The sequence below is a fragment of the Trichoplax adhaerens genome, genomic scaffold (assembly GCF_000150275.1).
Source record: "Trichoplax adhaerens TRIADscaffold_5 genomic scaffold, whole genome shotgun sequence".
Classification (NCBI taxonomy): Eukaryota; Metazoa; Placozoa; class Uniplacotomia; order Trichoplacea; family Trichoplacidae; genus Trichoplax; species Trichoplax adhaerens.
Genome location: NW_002060947.1, coordinates 6,090,659 through 6,109,095, shown reverse-complemented (window position 1 = coordinate 6,109,095; position 18,437 = coordinate 6,090,659). Strand labels below are relative to the sequence as shown.

The following is an 18,437-nucleotide window of genomic DNA, read 5'->3' as shown; positions in this document are numbered from 1 at the left end:
GCACTAATTCAACGTTATGGCATCATCATCAACTCAACAACTAACTCTAGGTAATAGTGATTTTGGTTTCATGGTAGCTCGAAAATAAAGTAGATGCATGTTGCAATGTCGTAATCAGCTAATCACGAGCTCAAATACGATCTACTTTTAGATGGTACAAATCAAAATGGATTTCGACGATTTCTGGATTCTTTACCAGAGGTATGGTGCTGCTACTCTTGTCTGTTTCTGTAGAGTACTTTCAACTTTAACAACTAGAGGTTGTGGCGTCTACAGCGCATAAAATTCATTTTTACAAAATCAGCCATCATGCACTAGTGATCTACAGTGAGGCTTTGATTCTTGCAGAATAAAATACAATCCCAGTAATTTCATACCTACAGTAGAACTTGTAGGTATGGAATGTTGCAATAATTAATCCAAAAGCAACGATTCGATACTGGAGTGAAACAGGCACTGATTAGCTATCGATAGACTCGCCCACAACAACTTCTAATGAAGGTCTATACTTTGCTAGCTCGAGTCCAGCATGATAAGTATTTTGAAATTGAATTTTGTCAATAGTAAATAAAGCTTTACGTTCGATTCATTTCGAAATTGTCACTGGAAGAGAATACCATATTATACAGTACAGTCAGGCCCTGATGCAGTATAGTATGAACTATGAATCCCTCCAATAATACCCCTTGATCAGCTATGGCTAGAATGTTGGCTGACTGGCAATAGCGCATTAAATGTTACCTATTGAAGGAATAGTTTTATCTCGGCGGGAAAATTAACCAGGCCGCTGAAAGAGGACCGCAGACGATATTACTGTACAATTTACTAGTACCAATATTAATAGAATTATCCTATCATTATGTTCGATGTTTCTACTTTATACAGTACCTTACTAAGATTACTGCATTACTACAGTATTATATCGATAATAACATTAGACTGAATAGATTGCTTATTGTTGTAGTTAATTGATTCTTCCTTCATGTTTCGTAAATAGAAACTGGAAACGACTATCCGAATCTTTGATCGATCGGTAAGATTTTAAGTACAATGTGTGCATACGGGTATCATTCTATTTGGAACAGTGCGATAATCATCACATTAGTGTAATCCCAACTTTAATCGCCTAAATTACCTGGGACTAAGAGACTAGGTGGCTAGGATCTACTAAAATCTACTAGAAACGTATATGTTTCCTAGCTATTACTGAATTAATTTAAAACAAATACTGTTAATCAGCAGTTTAGAATTTGAGCATTGACACTGTAGCAACCTTAGTTATAGCGTAACGATTTTCTTTATACCCGTATATTAATATAGGATTGGTTCACTGTCCATGGATCCGACGCTATTTTTGTTGCAAACAACATCTTTCGATCAAAAAGTGTAATTCGATATTATCGAAATGGTAAGCCTATTTGAATCTGGTTAGCTTACATGACATCGCGTCACTATTGTACTAATGGCAAATATGTCCGAATTTCGATAATATAGGCAATGAAAAGTTAGAATATGTAGTCCTAAATAATGCAAATTACGAAAAGGTGTTACGAGATTTGCTGCTTGTTCGACAATATCGCATTGAACTCTACAAGAACAAGGGTACAAAGACAAATCAGCAATGGTACCTCGCCGAAAAGGTAGCTGGATAAATTTAACTGAGGCTTCTTGTTAAGATGTGGTATTAAGTGATTTAACTTTATTATCGGCTATTTTTTTGAAGGCAACACCTGGCAATTTGCGATGCTTTGAAGAAATCATTTTTGGAAATAATGAAATGTCTGAATCAGCCCCAGTCATAGCCATACGACTAGTAGTGGAAAATGGCCAAAGGGTAAGTCTATCGACGAATATGAACTGTAACTTACGTTGGAGCGTATCATTGATTTTGAAATAAACGACTGATATATTCGTAATACGTCTACAGATCATTGGTGTAGCATACGCTGATGCTACCCTCTATAACCTCGGCATTTCACAATTTGAAGATAACGATTTAATGACTAATCTCGAGGTCGGTACAGTATACTGTACTGTCATTGCCTAGGAATCCGGTAATAAATAGATAAGTGATGCAATTTAAGTTCTTTTGAATTCGTCGTAGGCATTAATGGTGCAAATCGGCCCCAAAGAATGTATTTTAGTATCAGGAGAAACCAGCGTAGATGCTGTTAAACTTCGTCAAGTAATTAATAAGACTGGCGTATTGGTAACTGAAAGAAAGAAATGTATGTAGACTAAAATAAGGCTTTCATATACTGATAAGAATGAAATTTCGTACATGTATGCTATAAACCTGCTTATGAAACTACCATTTGTGTTAAATTACCGTTTCTAGCGGACTTTAACGACAAGGATATTGTACAAGACTTGAATCGGTTACTGAGGATAAAATCTGGTAACGCCGCAACATTAGGTATAGTATTAGTGATAAAACTGAGATTTTTTCTTACCATAACTATTAATTGCACAAAATAACCACCAAGTCTTGTTTGTAATTTGTCATAGCTGAAATCGATCAACAAGTTGCAATGAGTTGTGTTACAGCTCTTATAAAATATCTAGAAGTGAGTTATGTTGTCATACTGAAGTTGACATTGCCGCTGATGATAACTGAGTAAATGTTTGTTATTTACAGCTTTTGAGTAACGTGTCGAACTTTAATCAATTTGACTTGGTAACATTCGATTTAAGCCAATTCATGAAGCTTGATTCAGCAGCTGTTCGAGCCCTTAATTTATTTCCAAGCCCTTCGGATGCTGGTAATAAATTGCGTTGTTTGATGGGTGTCCTAAATTATTGTAAAACAGCTCCTGGACAACGATTACTAGCTCAATGGCTTAAACAGCCGTTAATGGACATTGCCAAAATCGGTAAAAAAAATTCTGTTAGATACATTGGCTTAATATCAATGGTAAATGAGTAAATTGAACTATAAATTAAGAATTTCAATCAAATAATTTTAGAGGAAAGATTAAATTTGGTTGATGTATTCGTTGACGATACGGAATTGAGACAGTCAGTTCAAGTAAGTGTAATAAATCCTTCATTAACAATTTAAATGGTAACATATTTGATTTGCCCATTATTACCATCGCAGGAGGATCACCTTAAAAGATTCCCCGATTTGCAGCGTCTTGCTAAAAAGTTTCAGCGTAGCCGAGCGAATTTACAAGATTGTGTTCGTGTCTATCAAAGCATTAATAGAGTGAATTGTCTCATCAAAGCATTAGTAGGCTATGATAGTGCCTACAAAGATCTTATTCGAAATATGTATAGCAACCCATTAAGTGTACGTATTAATAGCGCTTACAGACATTCATAAATTATTCACTCTTTCTGTAACTAACTTCAGCTATTTTGGTTGTAAAAATTCAATTTGTTTTAAATACAGTACTCCATTAATTCATATTGATCTGGTTTAATATTTCTCAAATTATTGTTGAACCTTATATTATAGGATTTAACGACAGATTTTCAAAAATATCAAGAATTAATTGAGACCACAGTTGATCTTGATTCTGTTGCGAACCATGAATTTGTTATTAAACCCTCAATCGACCCGGACCTACAAGGTGAAGAAATCTGTTCTTTATTAATATACAAATCGACATTTTTTAATTACCAAGATATTTATTGACGACTATGAATTTAATTCTGGTTAGAATATCGCAATCAAATGGATGACCTGATTGAACAGATTTCACGCCTTTTAAGTTTGGTCAGTATTTTTGCAGTAGCGTATCCTGGATTTAGATGATAATAGTACTTGTTGATTATGTAAGCATGGAACTATAGTAATGATTCTTTCTGCTATCTCAGGCTGCTCGTGATTTAGGTCTTGAAGCTAACAAGTCTATTAAACTTGAATCCAACAGCCAATTCGGCTATTATTTTAGAGTAACTTTAAAGGTTTGAAATTCATTTAATACTTGTTGCACCTTGTGACTTGCTTTGAAATAATTTCTTGTCTCAATCCAAACAATGCCGCAGGAAGAGAAAGCGCTACGAAGCAATAAGCGATTTATGATGATCGATACCAATAAGCATGGAGTCCGATTTACTAATAATAATCTGGAGTCTTTAAATAAAAGTTTGCAAGAGATAAAATCGATGTATGACGGAAAACAAGAAGACTTTGCCGTTGAAGTTATCAATATTGCAAGCGGCTACTATGAACCTTTGCAATCATTAAGCCGGATTATTGCTCATTTGGATGTTATTGTTAGGTTAATAACTAAAATACGTATACAGCATAATTTTTAAGTTTCTCTGGACTTAGTCGCTAAAATTTAGTGAAAGGAAATCACGTAACCTATTAAGCATTTAACTTGATATGTTTGTACTTTAGTTTCGCCCATGCATCAACTAATGCTCCTGTCCCATACGTGAGACCAACTATCTTGGATACAAGTAAGTTACTGGATAGAATCATCAGATATTCGTTAATAGCCGATCATTTTTCATACGATTATTTGTTATATTATCGGGAATGTTAGTCACTAGTAAATGGTGTTGTTCGGATTGAAGATTAGAATTGTATTTTGTATTATATTTTAACTAAAGGTGATCGAATAATTGAACTGACTGAGGCTAGACATCCGTGCCTTGAAATGCAAGACGATGTAGCATTTATTCCCAATGATGTCAAATTTGCTAAAGGTTAAATTTGTAAATCTTTGCAGCTGTAAATTGTATTGCCTATTGTAAATTTAATCCTCTTAATTTCAAATTCAGACGATGCAGAATTTATTATTATCACTGGCCCAAACATGGGTGGCAAATCTACTTATATACGTCAAGTATATATAACTGTTTGCGAATACTAGTAGCCTTTAATTTATCTCCAAATTGAAAATATAATTATTTTCTGTATATAGATCGGTGTAATAGTCCTTATGGCACAGATTGGTTGCTTTGTTCCTTGTTCTTTTGCTCGAATCTCCATCATCGATTGCATTTTAGCTCGCGTTGGTGCTGGTGACAGTCAGTTAAAGGGTGTTTCTACCTTTATGTCGGAAATGTTGGAAACTTCATATATCTTAAAGGTAGAAATTGAATAAGATTATCCTAATGTTTACGTATTGATATTGAGTGTTAGTATTTAATACTGCAAGATCTGTCTTATGTCTTGTAGACTGCTACAGAAAAGTCTTTAATTATTATTGATGAACTCGGTCGTGGTACTTCCACTTACGATGGATTTGGATTAGCATGGGCCATTTCTGAGTAAGTTATATCATGCATTTTTAAGAAGTCACTAATATCCTGTTTTTAATCAGATTTTTATTCTGTGTTGGAATTGATGAATCAACCTAGATCTATAGCAAAAGATATTGGTGCCTTTACTCTATTTGCCACACATTTCCACGAATTGACGGCATTAGCAAATGATATCAAATCTGTTAAGAACTTTCACGTTTCTGCTATGACGACAGAAGAAGCTTTAACACTTTTATATAGGGTTAAGCCAGGCGTTTGCGATCAAAGTTTTGGAATTCATGTAGCTGAACTTGCTCATTTTCCGGAAAATGTTGTTACGGTACAGTAACAATAATGAGCATTTCACTATTAAAAGGTAGAATCAATTTCAGATTAACAGTCTAAAAAAAATTAATTTTATCTTTGGACAGCACGCTAAGGAAAGGGCTGCGGATTTGGAAAATTGCCAGGCCATAAGTTATGTTACCGGTAACTCCAACAAAGTCGTCTTATTGTAGAGTTACTTTAATAGTATAGTTAAATCCAATGAAAACACAGCAATCGATTAATTGGAGCATTATTTTAGATGAATATCTTATTTGTATCTTGCTTCGTCTATTAATGTTCTAGAATCGGATAGCGATCGACGTCGTGATATTATGGAAGTATGATAATTTAATTTCATCTTAGTAAATTGTATAACCGTAGGTATATAATGCCTATTAGCAATCCGTAAGATTTTTTACCAATTTTTAATGTCATTATTAGGAAGGTGAAGGCCTAATACACGACTTTTTGCAGAAGATAAGTCAAATTTCTACAACAGAAAGATCGCCACAAGAAGTCTACAGCGAAATTGCGATGCTGAGAAATTCTTTGTCTTCTTGTAGTAACTCCTATATCAAAGATCTGGTTAGCCATACTGCCAGCCAAGCTTAATATCAAAGAAAGATCCTATGAATACATAAGTCGTAGTTGAAACTTAGTTACTTTACCTTAAAGGAGCATTATTAACGCACAAATGGATCATTAGCTATATGCTTACTTATGTTCAATCAGAGCTGGCATGTGGTATATATTGTATAGTAGTGATACAATTCTAGTTAAGCTAATTCACTTCGTGTAGCGGCTAAAAAAGCGAAATTCTCTAGCTATACTAGCATGATTATAGCTCTCCATCCACTGTTCGTGTTGCAATCTAGCAGTAACGGAAATGTAATTGTAGACTGTATGTACTTGCCATTCAATCAAAGCAAATTAATCAACTGACACTAGATTAAATGATATAAAAGTATCTATAGTTCGTATTTGATTTAACTGATGACTACTAGCTATTGCAATAGTGCTTATGGCAGTTGTTGTAGGATGTTTTAAAAGGGGTCATTCATGATTAATCAGCTAATTTTTGTAATTAATGAGGTGTAATTTACTGAAACACGAAAGAATTGATATGTAATGAGTTCACATTAATTTGCACTGTACTAATAATTTTATCCAAATCTGAATTATTCAATCACACAATTATAAATTATGAGACTTGATTATTTTTACGTATAAAACAGCTAATTATAACCTACATTTGCGGACGTTTCCGATCTATGATTGCTTGCAAACGTTTAATGTAAAAGATTAAACCAACATTGACAATATTAAAGGGGATTTATATTTGTCTGACTACGTTAAAGCATTCATGCGACTAAACTCGTACTGTCGTACGGCAAGATCTACCTAAATCCCGGGCAATGGCTAGCTATACGCTTATGACGACTTCTAAAGTTTGGTCGATAATTATAGTTATAATTATAATACAATTCGATAGTGATTAATTATTACGTCATTTAATTTACTCAGTCAACGCCAGATAGTAACCGATTTTTAGGCAGATATACCTATACCCTCCTTTAACGCTTTGAATTTAAAATGCACAAAAAGAGCATTAGTTGTGAGCCACTTGTGACTACTGCATTTTAATTTCGAAATAGACTTCTATCAGGCCTACGAAATAGAAACATTCTTCTTATATAGCCTTTACGTATACAGTCTCATGTGTGCAGCTCATCAAAGTATCTTGCTGCCCTATTGATATTGAACTTCAGTCAGTTGCATAACCTACAGGCGTATTTTGTCTTCCTAATTTGGTTTTTAGATCTCTTGAAGATAGTGTTGTCAAATTGGATCACAACGACTATGATTCAATGTGATTATATACAGTACAACAATTATCGAATTACAGCTCAAACGCTTACTGGTCAAATGAAACATTTTAATTCATGTCTAATAGCAGACCCAACCTTTGATCACGAGCGTATAATCTTGATCACATCCGTTTTGCGATACCATCATTAAATACGGAGCTTTTCGGGCTTTTCACAAAGAAAAATCGTCTCTTTCGGCGGGCAGCTCTTACAAAATTGCTCGGTTACAGACTTACAGTAACCTTCTTTCCTGTTCACAAATACGCATTTGCAAGGTAGAAAATCTCCCACTACGTGATTAAGTACTCAATGCAGAGGTAGAGAAAAGGTCACTAGTGCTGATACTCTGCAAACAGTTAACTATTGTACTCAGGCAAAGACCATGAAATATTTACCTCTTAATACGGACTGCATAACAAACCATGTGCCGATAATTGGTTCAATAGACGATCTGAATTAGGTTGTGTGAAATTTGCCTACTAAACTCTACAACATATTATACGAATAGTCTGCTATGATCGTTCAGATTATGATCAGTCCACGATTACCTCCATGCGCTCTTACAGTTACAGTGCTGATTATTAATAATAATAGAACTGTCATTATAAGCTTATTCTTTGTAGAGTGGCAAAAAGAAGCAGCTAAGCACTTGGCGAATTGCATTGGTACCCAAAAATCTAACAGTAGTGTACAGTAAATTAGGAATTGGAGAGGAGCTATAATTGAATTAAATTTTTAGTAGTGATAGTACTGTAGTTGTTGAACATTGCAATTAGCTACATAATTCTTAAAGTCGAGTTTGTAACGGTTTACAGCAAGTGTCCACAGTGAAATAAATCCTTTGCATATGCACTCGAAGGATTTCATTTCATGTTTGCTCACTTTAAACCGTGTATGGTATTGCTGTAAGACATTAACCTGCAGATTTTATTTGCTAAAGTACTTTTACAGTTAATAAAAACTGGATTAGTGCAATACACGTGTACTAGTTCCAATTGCACATTCAACTAGCTGTCCCAACAGTTCGGTTCGAAGCCGGACTAGAGTCGAACCGTGTGCCTTGTCACATTATCGTAAAGCAATGCGTTTATTGAAATGATTTACATCAGAATCCAATAAAATATTGTTAGAAGGCCATATTTTCTTTTAGTTCTATAAGTATTAACTGCTACTTACACACACTGTATGCTATATAGCGAAAAATCTCCCGCTTTCACCAACACAAGCAGAAATAAAGTTCACTACAACATAAAGTACGATGTTCGAAAGAGCGACATGTAAGCTTTACAGGAAAACTAGTAATGATGGCTCATAATTTTCAACCTTTTTTTACAGACCATTTATCAGTCTGTGCAGTGCTAGGCTGCATCAGTCATTAACATTTTTCTAAGGTAGAATCTCCCTCTCATACACCCATTGCCATCGGTTCGGCAGTCAATAATTATTATAAACAACTCAGAAAATCTTTCGCAAATTTTTTCCATGAAAAATGTGTAAATGATACGTGACCAGCGACTTGAGTGATGCTCTCTTAACAAGTCCCTACGTGAACGCTTCTAAAATCAATCTCTGACAGTTTCGAACTATCGTAGACAACATATAGAGCGAAATTTTGGACGAGTTTCACTATGACAAAAATACACGAACTGAATTCGTTATTCGTCGCGGCGCAATCACACAGTTTGAAGAACAGTAGACTTCCTCTACTTTAACTATGAGTTCAATCCGCTTTGCTAGCCAATTTTAATTACTTTTCAGTTATCTTGGCCAAATTTGAATTTCTCAAATTATATAGTTTTAATCGAGTGGATAACTCAGCATGACCTATGTGCAGCGTTATAAGCTTGCTATTACTGAAACCTTGAAAGACTGTGTAGTATGGTTTTCGGAGCTGGGAACTTCTTTCACTCGTTAAAAAAGCCAATTATCTATTTGGGTGATGCTGTAGTCTAATTTTCCATTAAAATATCAAAGCTCTGCCGTGCACAGGAAAGTACTGTTGACTATCTCAATCAAATTTTAACACAAAGCTATACAGCAACTTTATATTTTCGAAAATTTTCCTTTTTCTTTGATTTGTGGCTTTTAAAAAAGCCGTTGTGTTAATAGTAATGTTAATTAAACTATAAACTCATTTTGTCGAGTAGTAATTTAAGCGCGTTCGCCACGGATACGACGTGCCAATTGGATGTCCTTTGGCATGATAGTAACACGTTTGGCGTGGATAGCGCACAAGTTGGTATCTTCGAAAAGACCAACCAAGTAAGCTTCACTAGCTTCTTGGAGAGCCATAACGGCAGAGCTTTGGAAACGTAAATCGGTCTTGAAGTCCTGAGCGATTTCACGGACCAAACGTTGGAATGGCAATTTGCGGATCAACAATTCAGTTGATTTTTGGTAACGTCTGATTTCTCTCAAGGCGACGGTACCTGGCCTATAACGATGAGGCTTCTTGACACCACCAGTAGCTGGGGCGCTTTTACGTGCGGCCTTGGTAGCCAACTGTTTTCGTGGGGCTTTGCCACCAGTAGATTTGCGAGCGGTTTGCTTAGTACGAGCCATATCTTTTCACAATAACGTTGAAACGATAACGAATGATTGGAATCAGCAAGGTTGCTGGTTTTATAGCTTATCCGTTGGCGCGCTAGGGTGCCCCTTCAAACTTGGCGCTCAGCGATAGTCTAATCTGATTGGTTAGTCAAGCTCAAATCTGATTGGCTGATACAATCGATTTTTGATCCACGGATGCTAGGTTATGCTCGCGATCTGGAACCTAAATGCGCTTGCGCAAATTGTTGTTATGACTACAACATTATATACAACATGGCGGGGCAGGAAGATGGCAAGAAGTTGCAAATAACAATCTTCGGATTACTTAAAACTTATAACTTTCACGTAGCAAAAACAGCTGCCGAGGTAACAACATAATAGTAGACTATAATGAATGTCTCTTGTAATCGTGCATATGTCATGATGTCATATTTTGTCATCATTTAATTTGTTCACGCAACTGTCTTTCAATGAAAATGCCGAGTCCAGTAACAGACGCATCATTTACAGCATTTTGGTTATTGACTATGGCGAATAAGTGATACAATACATGACTTAGGAAAATAGAGAGCAAAGTAGATTCTTGATTAGATTATAGATGTTAGAATTCGTTATATAATTATCAATTTACATGGATCACCAACTGGGATATTTGCGTGAACTATGTATGCTATTGCGTCGTATAATTTACAGTGTGAAATAGTAATTTACATCTTTTAATACTATATTAATTTATATTATTAGATCGTTAACTCCATATATTTGACGTACATTATTCTTAGTAACGTCTGTAGTATGCAAAATTTTGATGATTAGGTGACTGGCTAGCTTAAAATAAACTTTGACTGCGTTAAAAGTAGTTTTGACTAGACTAATCTTAATAATTTACGATTAATAAATGATTGCCAGACGTTGCAGCAAAACGACCCAATAAAATTCGAGAATTTAGAAATAAATGGCTTACTTGAATGCGATTGGCATGAATTTATAACTACAAAGAAAAAGGTATGAATCTTATCCCTAGGACATTATGACTTGTGACTTTTAACAAGTTAATTGTAGTAATGCTTTATAAGTACTCATTAATTTCAGTTGAGCAATATGAAACTGAAAATGCTATAATTGTTTACATCAAATGTATATTGCTGAAGTACTCGTATTATCAAAAATGCTCAAGGTTGAAATGTAACTATTTTTAAGGAAGCGTTGAAGTCCATGACATTTTTCATTTCAGTAATTATGATTTTCAAAAAATTAACTAATTTGATACACTGGCTATTATGACTTCCGTCTTTAATGTAATTTTTGTTATGTGAGTGCTTTCGAACCTTTTTAAATTTAAATGTTCTGTAATATATCTAGGAAATCAAAGAAGAATTTTGGGGTTTCAATGATGATACTGTAGTTTTCGTTAATGGAGAAGTTTTGGGATCAACGGGTGTCTTTGTTGCATGGGCAACTAAAAATTTCGATTATGAAGACTATAGGTAGAATAATAATTTTTTAACATTTATTGTGCTACTAAATGCTTAATACAATTGCGAAAGGTACCTATAAAGTAAGAATTTACGTATAACTCTCTTCTTGTAGACCTCTTCCTCTGTATGAAGCAATGGCATGTGAAGCTTATAAAGATAGATTTGAAAATGCAAAAGTAAAATTTTGAGATAGATCGCTATATACATATATAAATATGATGAAAGCGTTAAACAAATTATCGATTTTTACAGCATGATTTTGTCTACATGGATGTCACTATAAACGATGAATCGGCCGGAAAATTAGTTTTTGAGGTATTCGGCTAAGTAATTCATATACCCGTTAGGTTAGCTTTCATTAAACTCACGCAAAATCCACTACTTCCTAAATCATTGGGCTTGATGAGACATATGCATGTTTATATGATAGCTTTATACTGATATCTGCCCGAAAACATGTCAAAATTTCCGGGAATTGTGTTCATCGACTCATCAGCGTGAAGATGGCTCTGCTCTCACCTACAAAAACACATTATTTCACCGAATTCTTAAAGGTGGATGGGTACAAGCCGGAGGTATTAATTCTCTATTAGATTACTTCGGAATCTGTCATATTTAACAATTTTTTATGAATAGCTTGTCTTTATACAATTGCAATAACTCTTGATCACTAATCATGCTGATGTTATTGGGAAGACGTAATTGATGGTAGCGGGGCTAATACTGAATCAATTTATGGACCTGTTTTTGAAGGTATGCTATTGGCTAGGGTAAGCTTTAGAAATTTACTAGGTAAAAAATTAACATACGTTACTTGTTGCGCCTTTTAGACGAAAATTTCTCAGTTCATCATGATAGACGTGGCATTCTAGGAATGGCAAATAAAGGAAGACACACGAATGGTTCTCAATTCTACATTACACTTAGTCCAGCTAAGTGGATGGATACTAAATTCGTTGCATTCGGGTAAGTAATCCCAAACGGTTTTGAAACCTTATTATTGATATTACTTATATTTTCTCATTAGCATGGTAATAGAGCATAATATTGGTATTTATAATTATAGACGACTAGTCGAAGGAAACACGACTCTGATGACTTTGGAAGCTCAGAAAACCTATAATGAACGGCCTACGGTATTCTGTAGAATTGCCGATAGTGGCATATATAAAGCTGATTAAAAGATTTTCTGAAATATGTATCATTTCCAAAAATTCAACAAGTTAGCGCTTTTTACTACCACCTTTTCGCCTGTAGCAAACTTTAAATTTTTTACAATAATACTCCTACAAAATTTTACTCACAGACATTATTAGTGATACAATCTAGCTCTAGCTAATGGCGTGATTCAATATAATAATCTAGTGTCGCGGAGAGTAAAAATACGATCATTGCCAAAATGAGATTTGATTAATTAATTATAGTAATGTTAGGCTACTTTTAAGGTATAATTCACCTGCCGCAGATATTGTAGCTATCATAATATTTTTAACGTAACTCTAGTAATAAATTTATTGAACTCCATTCTGTAATTTATAGAGCAACGAAATATGGCTTAAATAGTATATACTTCTACCGTTACGTTTATTTTCTCAAAATATCACAAATACGACTGTACCGCTTTTATGATGGCATGGTTTATCCCATGCCACAAATTAGCTAAGTTAAGCCAAATTTAAATAACTTCGTAAAATATGCAATAATATTATCACACAGTGAAAGTTGCTGTATTCAATTACTGAAAAAGTAAAATGCATCATGTACTGTAAATACAGTGTATTATTATTACGTTACCGATACAAAACTGTATTCTAATCTATTTAAAATAAAGCCAAGTAAACACTAGCATTTGTATGTCTGGTGTGCAAACAAAATGCTGCATTCTGCTTGTGATGCTATTAAAATACAACTACGTTGTACACTAACAACAAATATTGTTCTTGATCATAATTCTTTGATTAATTTATCGTTTAATATAAAGGTAATTCAAATGCATGTTCACACAACCCGTTATACTTTATAATCCACTGAGATAGTGAGTCGATCGTGTATAGGACAAGGTTGTGCACATGCAAGTAGTACACCGGAAACTTGTCTATGAAGCGTCATTTAATAAGTATAATATGCGAAACACCCAACATCGTCAAAGAAGCAAGATATTGAAGATGCCGTATTCATATCATATACTTGCCTACGTATTATCTATAAGCTATCTGTTATTATTATTGTTTACTCTGTTTGGAGACTTTATTTATTATACTTTTTGCATATTTTTATATCCACAGATATTAGGACCATAACAAAGTTCCATACGTAGCACGACTTTATTACGAAATATGATGTACATCATTAAAAGAACGAGACTAGAGCCAATCGTATTTAAGTACCGTACACTATAGAAACACTGTATTGCTGATTAACATTAGCTAAACACATAATTAGTCATACTCATAACTTTACTTTAGTATGCTATCCTATAATGAGGGTACTATGTTTGGTTTATGCCTTTTCCTTACTGGCACTACGCGTTCATAAAGGCTGACTTGACTGTACCCTAATCGTCGAACTTGAGAGCAGTTACTATTTGATTTATTAGATTCTGTTGAGAGTTGTTGTTGTGACTTTGCGATCTGTTTGTTTCTACACGTTCGCCTAGAAAAAATATAATTTTGATTATAATGTCATCCAGTAAATTTATTTATCTTAGCAGTCATATACTGTAATCATGAATCTGACTCAAGTCGATCAGAACGGTAGAATACCTTTTATGCATCTTACTATACCGTGAAAAATATCACTAAATTGCTTGGCATCAAACTAACCATTTACAGTCAAGCTACAAATTGTAGTAAATAACGTTTATTTATCTTGTAAGAGTAGCATCATAACTCATGATGTTTCCACGCACAGTCAGGGACTACTTAACCCATATTCACTCATTGCTAAGTCACAGTTTCACGCCCTATCCCAGTCAATACACAGCGGATTTTCCCAATTGTAAACAATATTTTAATTTGAGGACATAATTGTTTCTTTTCGCAATTTTGAAAACATTGAATTTTAATTACAAGTGCTGTAAGTGGGGGGAAAGAAAGTAACTTGGTGGTAAGTGGATATGGGTCGAGGAGTAGGTAGTAGTCGCTGACACAGTCCCTTGCGATTCGGCTGAAGAAAGAGTCCACACCCACAAAGTGGTACAGTACAGCACAGTACAATTACGCTCTGGATCGTACCGTACCAGGAGATACCAGGGAATTAAAAGTGTACTGTACTGTACTGTACTAGGGTTTCAATAAATGCGCACAGCTCTAACGCAGAAGGACTGTGCTGGATCAAATTTGACGAAGAGAAAACTTCCGTTTGCGGCTAGTTTACTTGATCATATTGGAATAGTATGGCATTGACGCTGTACATCAAGGTAGGTTTAAATATTTTTAGAAATTGACCGGGATACTAGTGAAATATTGAAGTCATATGACTTCAATACGTCATGATGAACATGAAACATACAGTAGTCATCAATTTGAATCGGAAATGAGATTAGATAAGTTGTAGATCTTGTTTATGGCGATTAACTTAAGTCAGAATTTTTCGCTGTGTCATCATCACTGCAAGACTGAATTTAGAAGGCTAATTTAATCATTATAATGGAGGTTCTTGTAATATTAATATTGCTCGTTGTTGTATGTTATCCATGTTATTAAGGCCGGTCAACATACATTACTTGGCGATTGCCCATTCTGTCATCGTGTTCGAATGGTTGCAGCATTGAAAAATATTGAACCTGAGTTAGTATTTATTAATGTAGCTCACAAGCCTGAATCCTTTACTAAACTTGGAAGTAATACCGTTCCTGTGATGCAGGATGGCGATGTCATTTTAACTGATTCTAATGATATATCATGTTATTTGGATGAAAAATACCAACCTACGAAAGCTCTGGAAACGAACGATGAAAATTGTAAATCTGCTGGAGCTGCCATATTTGGTAAATTTGCTGCATTGATGAAGAATAAAGATTCAGCTTTGGATGGTAGTTTAAGGCAGAAACTGCTGGATGAACTAAGAAACTTTAATGAGTTTTTAAGCTCGCGATCGAATCGGTTCATCTCTGGTGATAGTTTAACCCATCCTGACTGTTCTTTGCTCCCCAAATTGTATCATGTCAGAGTTGCTGGTAAGCATTTTAAGCATTTCGATATACCAAAAGATTTTGCAAAGTTGCTTGAATACTTAAAGGCTGGATTTGAAACCGAGGCATTTAAGAAAACAGTTTACCTTGAAGATGAAGTCATTGCTGGATGGCAAAAACATCTCAATGGAAATTGATTTCTTTGCAAAGCATGAATCTCTTGTTGAGCTCAATGATCATTGCGCAGTAATACGTGTGCTTATGGCTCTTCTAGCTTTCGTATAAAATTGGTGTTATATATTATGATTTGCCTTGTATCAGCTTATCGAGTGAGCTTTTTATGCAATACCAGTCACTGTAGGGATACATGGGCTACTACTGTAAATTTTACAGGTAGAGTTTAGCAGCCTAGCGATATATGTATATTATTAATTCACCTATAAAATTATTAGTGTAGGAATTGAAAGCTAAGTTCGTGGTTGTGGTAGGTTAGGGTTGTAATTTGACCTATTCTTAACGCTAGTGAAATTACTTCAATAAACTCTGCTGCGATTGTGCTGCCATATTTGATAATTATATACTGTATCTGTAATCGCAACTGTAGTATATTTCAACCTTCCATTACTTCGCTACACTGATGGTGCTTGCATGACCTTGAATTTGCATTGGAGCTCAGACAAATAAACATATGTCCATTTTAGTAATATGCCGTATATGTGGTTTCTTAACTGTTGATGATTGCGTCAGATATTACGAGTATATTTATTATAATTGTGGATTTAATTATTATATTATTTATACAACCGTTGTAGAATTTTTACTAGAGGCTTGCCATATCATTATGTAAACAAAAATAGTGTAATAATGTTCTGAACTAATTTTAGTCGCATGAGTATTGCGATACCTTTGCGCTTTCATTTTGAACCATTATTTTACCCCTTAGTATTCTACCAGCAATAAGATCATCTCCATGTTCGTTTACACATTCATATAATGTACTGGATGTAACATACCAATACACTTTTAGTATAGGCCCAGTCAGTTTTGCCAGGAATTCTTGTATACTCTGTTCATTACGCTGTCCTAAGGATACATTGGACATTAATTAATATTATAATAAAATAAATAATTCAAGGAATCTTAAGTTATACAAATAATTTTATCATCCACCATCTGTTGTTAGGCAAAAACTAATTATCGTTAAACTGTAGATTACGCTAACTTTCTGTTAGCTATCAAATGATCGGCCAAAGTTTACGTGTTACTTAAATAATATTATTAATTTCTTTTTTCTTATGCATAATACAGAATTACAGATCAAAATAATATTACTATACAGTATGACGTTGTACGGTAGGAGAAATGCTAAAGCTACGAGCTTAATAAAATTGCATGAAAACTTAAGCTACGGTGTAGTAATTTAGCACAGAATTAATGATTCCTCCTGAACTCATAATAATAACCCGCGCGTATTTACCAGTTGCTTCTAAATAATGCTTCTTTCTTGATTTAACAACTTGTCTTCCCCTTTTAAACGAGCAGAAATAGTGGCAGTATACGTTCAAGACTTTCCAATTCTTCGCAGTACCATCGACCTGTAGCATCTCACTGCAACTCTACAGTAATTTAATTATTGTCAATAATACTGTAAACTGTATGTTCACGGGCTCATTCTATATTAATTAATTGATGAATACGCGTATATGTGCCAGTATATGTATACGTACATGTTAATTATCGATTCACCTAGTCAATACTCCTATTTTTTATGCCATGTGTAAGTTGTGATGTTTTATTTATTTCCTATTAGCTAAATCGGCTAAGCATGTAGTGCAAATGAGATTTCTGATAATTTAATATCACTTAATAATAGAATTGAAATGTGCTAGTAATATTAGGACATAACCCATAGGATACGTCCAATCATAACATGGGTCTCTAGCTTTTTACTTAATGTCATCGCTAAATAAGACAGTATCCCTAATTTCCCTTAGGATACATTTTGAAGAAATGCATTTTATGGAGAATAGAACAGTGATTCAGTGGTATAAACCAACTAAAAAGGATTGATTTATGTTTGTACTGGAAAGCAAGCTATAACAAATGCATTTTATGGAGAGTAGAATAGTGATTCAGTGATATAAACCAACTAGAAAGGATTGATTTAAGTTTGTAATGGAAAGCAAGCTATGAGAAATGCATTTTATGGAGAGTAGAATAGTGATTCAGTGGTATAAACCAACTAAAAAGGATTGATTTATGTTTGTACTGGAAAGCAAGCTATAACAAATGCCTTTTATGGAGAGTAGAATAGTGATTCAGTGGTATAAACCAACTAGAAACGATTGATTTAAGTTTGTAATGGAAAGCAAGCTATGAGAAATGCATTTTATGGAGAATAGAATAGTGATTCAGTGGTATAAACCAACTAAAAAGGATTGATTTATGTTTGTACTGGAAAGCAAGCTATAACAAATGCCTTTTATGGAGAGTAGAATAGTGATTCAGTGGTATAAACCAACTAGAAACGATTGATTTAAGTTTGTAATGGAAAGCAAGCTATGAGAAATGCATTTTATGGAGAATAGAATAGTGATTCAGTGGTATAAACCAACTAAAAAGGATTGATTTAAGTTTGTAACGGGAAGCAAGCTATGAGCATACAGTATTCACTGTCGTTCATTTTTAAAGTTATTTTTTTACTATCCATTAAAATTTTATTACAGCAGTACAAGTTACCGTATTAGTCTAGCACTAGCGAGTGTACTATCTCACGTTGTGAAAGTGAAGCTAAAAATAATATTTTAATGAATGATTTTACTATCCATTAAAATTTTATTACAGCAGCACAAGTTACCGTATTAGTCTAGCGCTAGCGAA

At 34.3% G+C, this 18,437-nt stretch overlaps 4 protein-coding genes across 4 annotated transcripts; 3 read left to right on the top strand and 1 right to left on the bottom strand.

Moving 5' to 3' along the window:
• Positions 1-16: 16 nt before the first annotated feature.
• TRIADDRAFT_56718 (uncharacterized protein) lies at positions 17-6,827 on the top strand (the record flags this gene model as incomplete). The annotated part of the gene is made up of 27 exons (XM_002112976.1): positions 17-50; positions 152-201; positions 998-1,033; positions 1,321-1,408; positions 1,495-1,640; positions 1,724-1,834; positions 1,928-2,014; positions 2,105-2,228; positions 2,339-2,416; positions 2,509-2,567; positions 2,639-2,873; positions 2,967-3,028; positions 3,101-3,292; positions 3,461-3,575; positions 3,666-3,721; positions 3,823-3,912; positions 3,994-4,229; positions 4,352-4,413; positions 4,567-4,662; positions 4,738-4,802; positions 4,881-5,048; positions 5,138-5,229; positions 5,320-5,542; positions 5,634-5,691; positions 5,833-5,867; positions 5,971-6,114; positions 6,765-6,827. 27 exons carry the CDS (start codon positions 17-19, stop codon positions 6,825-6,827), a joined length of 2,805 nt encoding a protein of 934 aa, XP_002113012.1.
• Positions 6,828-9,548: 2,721 nt separating this feature from the next.
• Positions 9,549-9,959, bottom strand: TRIADDRAFT_24875 (uncharacterized protein; the record flags this gene model as incomplete). The annotated part of the gene is made up of 1 exon (XM_002112529.1): positions 9,549-9,959. The coding sequence occupies one exon, from the start codon at positions 9,957-9,959 to the stop codon at positions 9,549-9,551; it is 411 nt and encodes a 136-aa protein (XP_002112565.1).
• A 261-nt stretch (positions 9,960-10,220) lies between these two features.
• Positions 10,221-12,606, top strand: TRIADDRAFT_24929 (uncharacterized protein; the record flags this gene model as incomplete). The annotated part of the gene is made up of 9 exons (XM_002112975.1): positions 10,221-10,313; positions 10,857-10,952; positions 11,310-11,434; positions 11,538-11,601; positions 11,678-11,740; positions 11,856-12,000; positions 12,122-12,178; positions 12,256-12,391; positions 12,492-12,606. 9 exons carry the CDS (start codon positions 10,221-10,223, stop codon positions 12,604-12,606), a joined length of 894 nt encoding a protein of 297 aa, XP_002113011.1.
• A 2,213-nt stretch (positions 12,607-14,819) lies between these two features.
• TRIADDRAFT_56715 (uncharacterized protein) lies at positions 14,820-15,754 on the top strand (the record flags this gene model as incomplete). The annotated part of the gene is made up of 2 exons (XM_002112974.1): positions 14,820-14,843; positions 15,131-15,754. 2 exons carry the CDS (start codon positions 14,820-14,822, stop codon positions 15,752-15,754), a joined length of 648 nt encoding a protein of 215 aa, XP_002113010.1.
• Between the last annotated feature and the right edge of the window lie 2,683 nt (positions 15,755-18,437).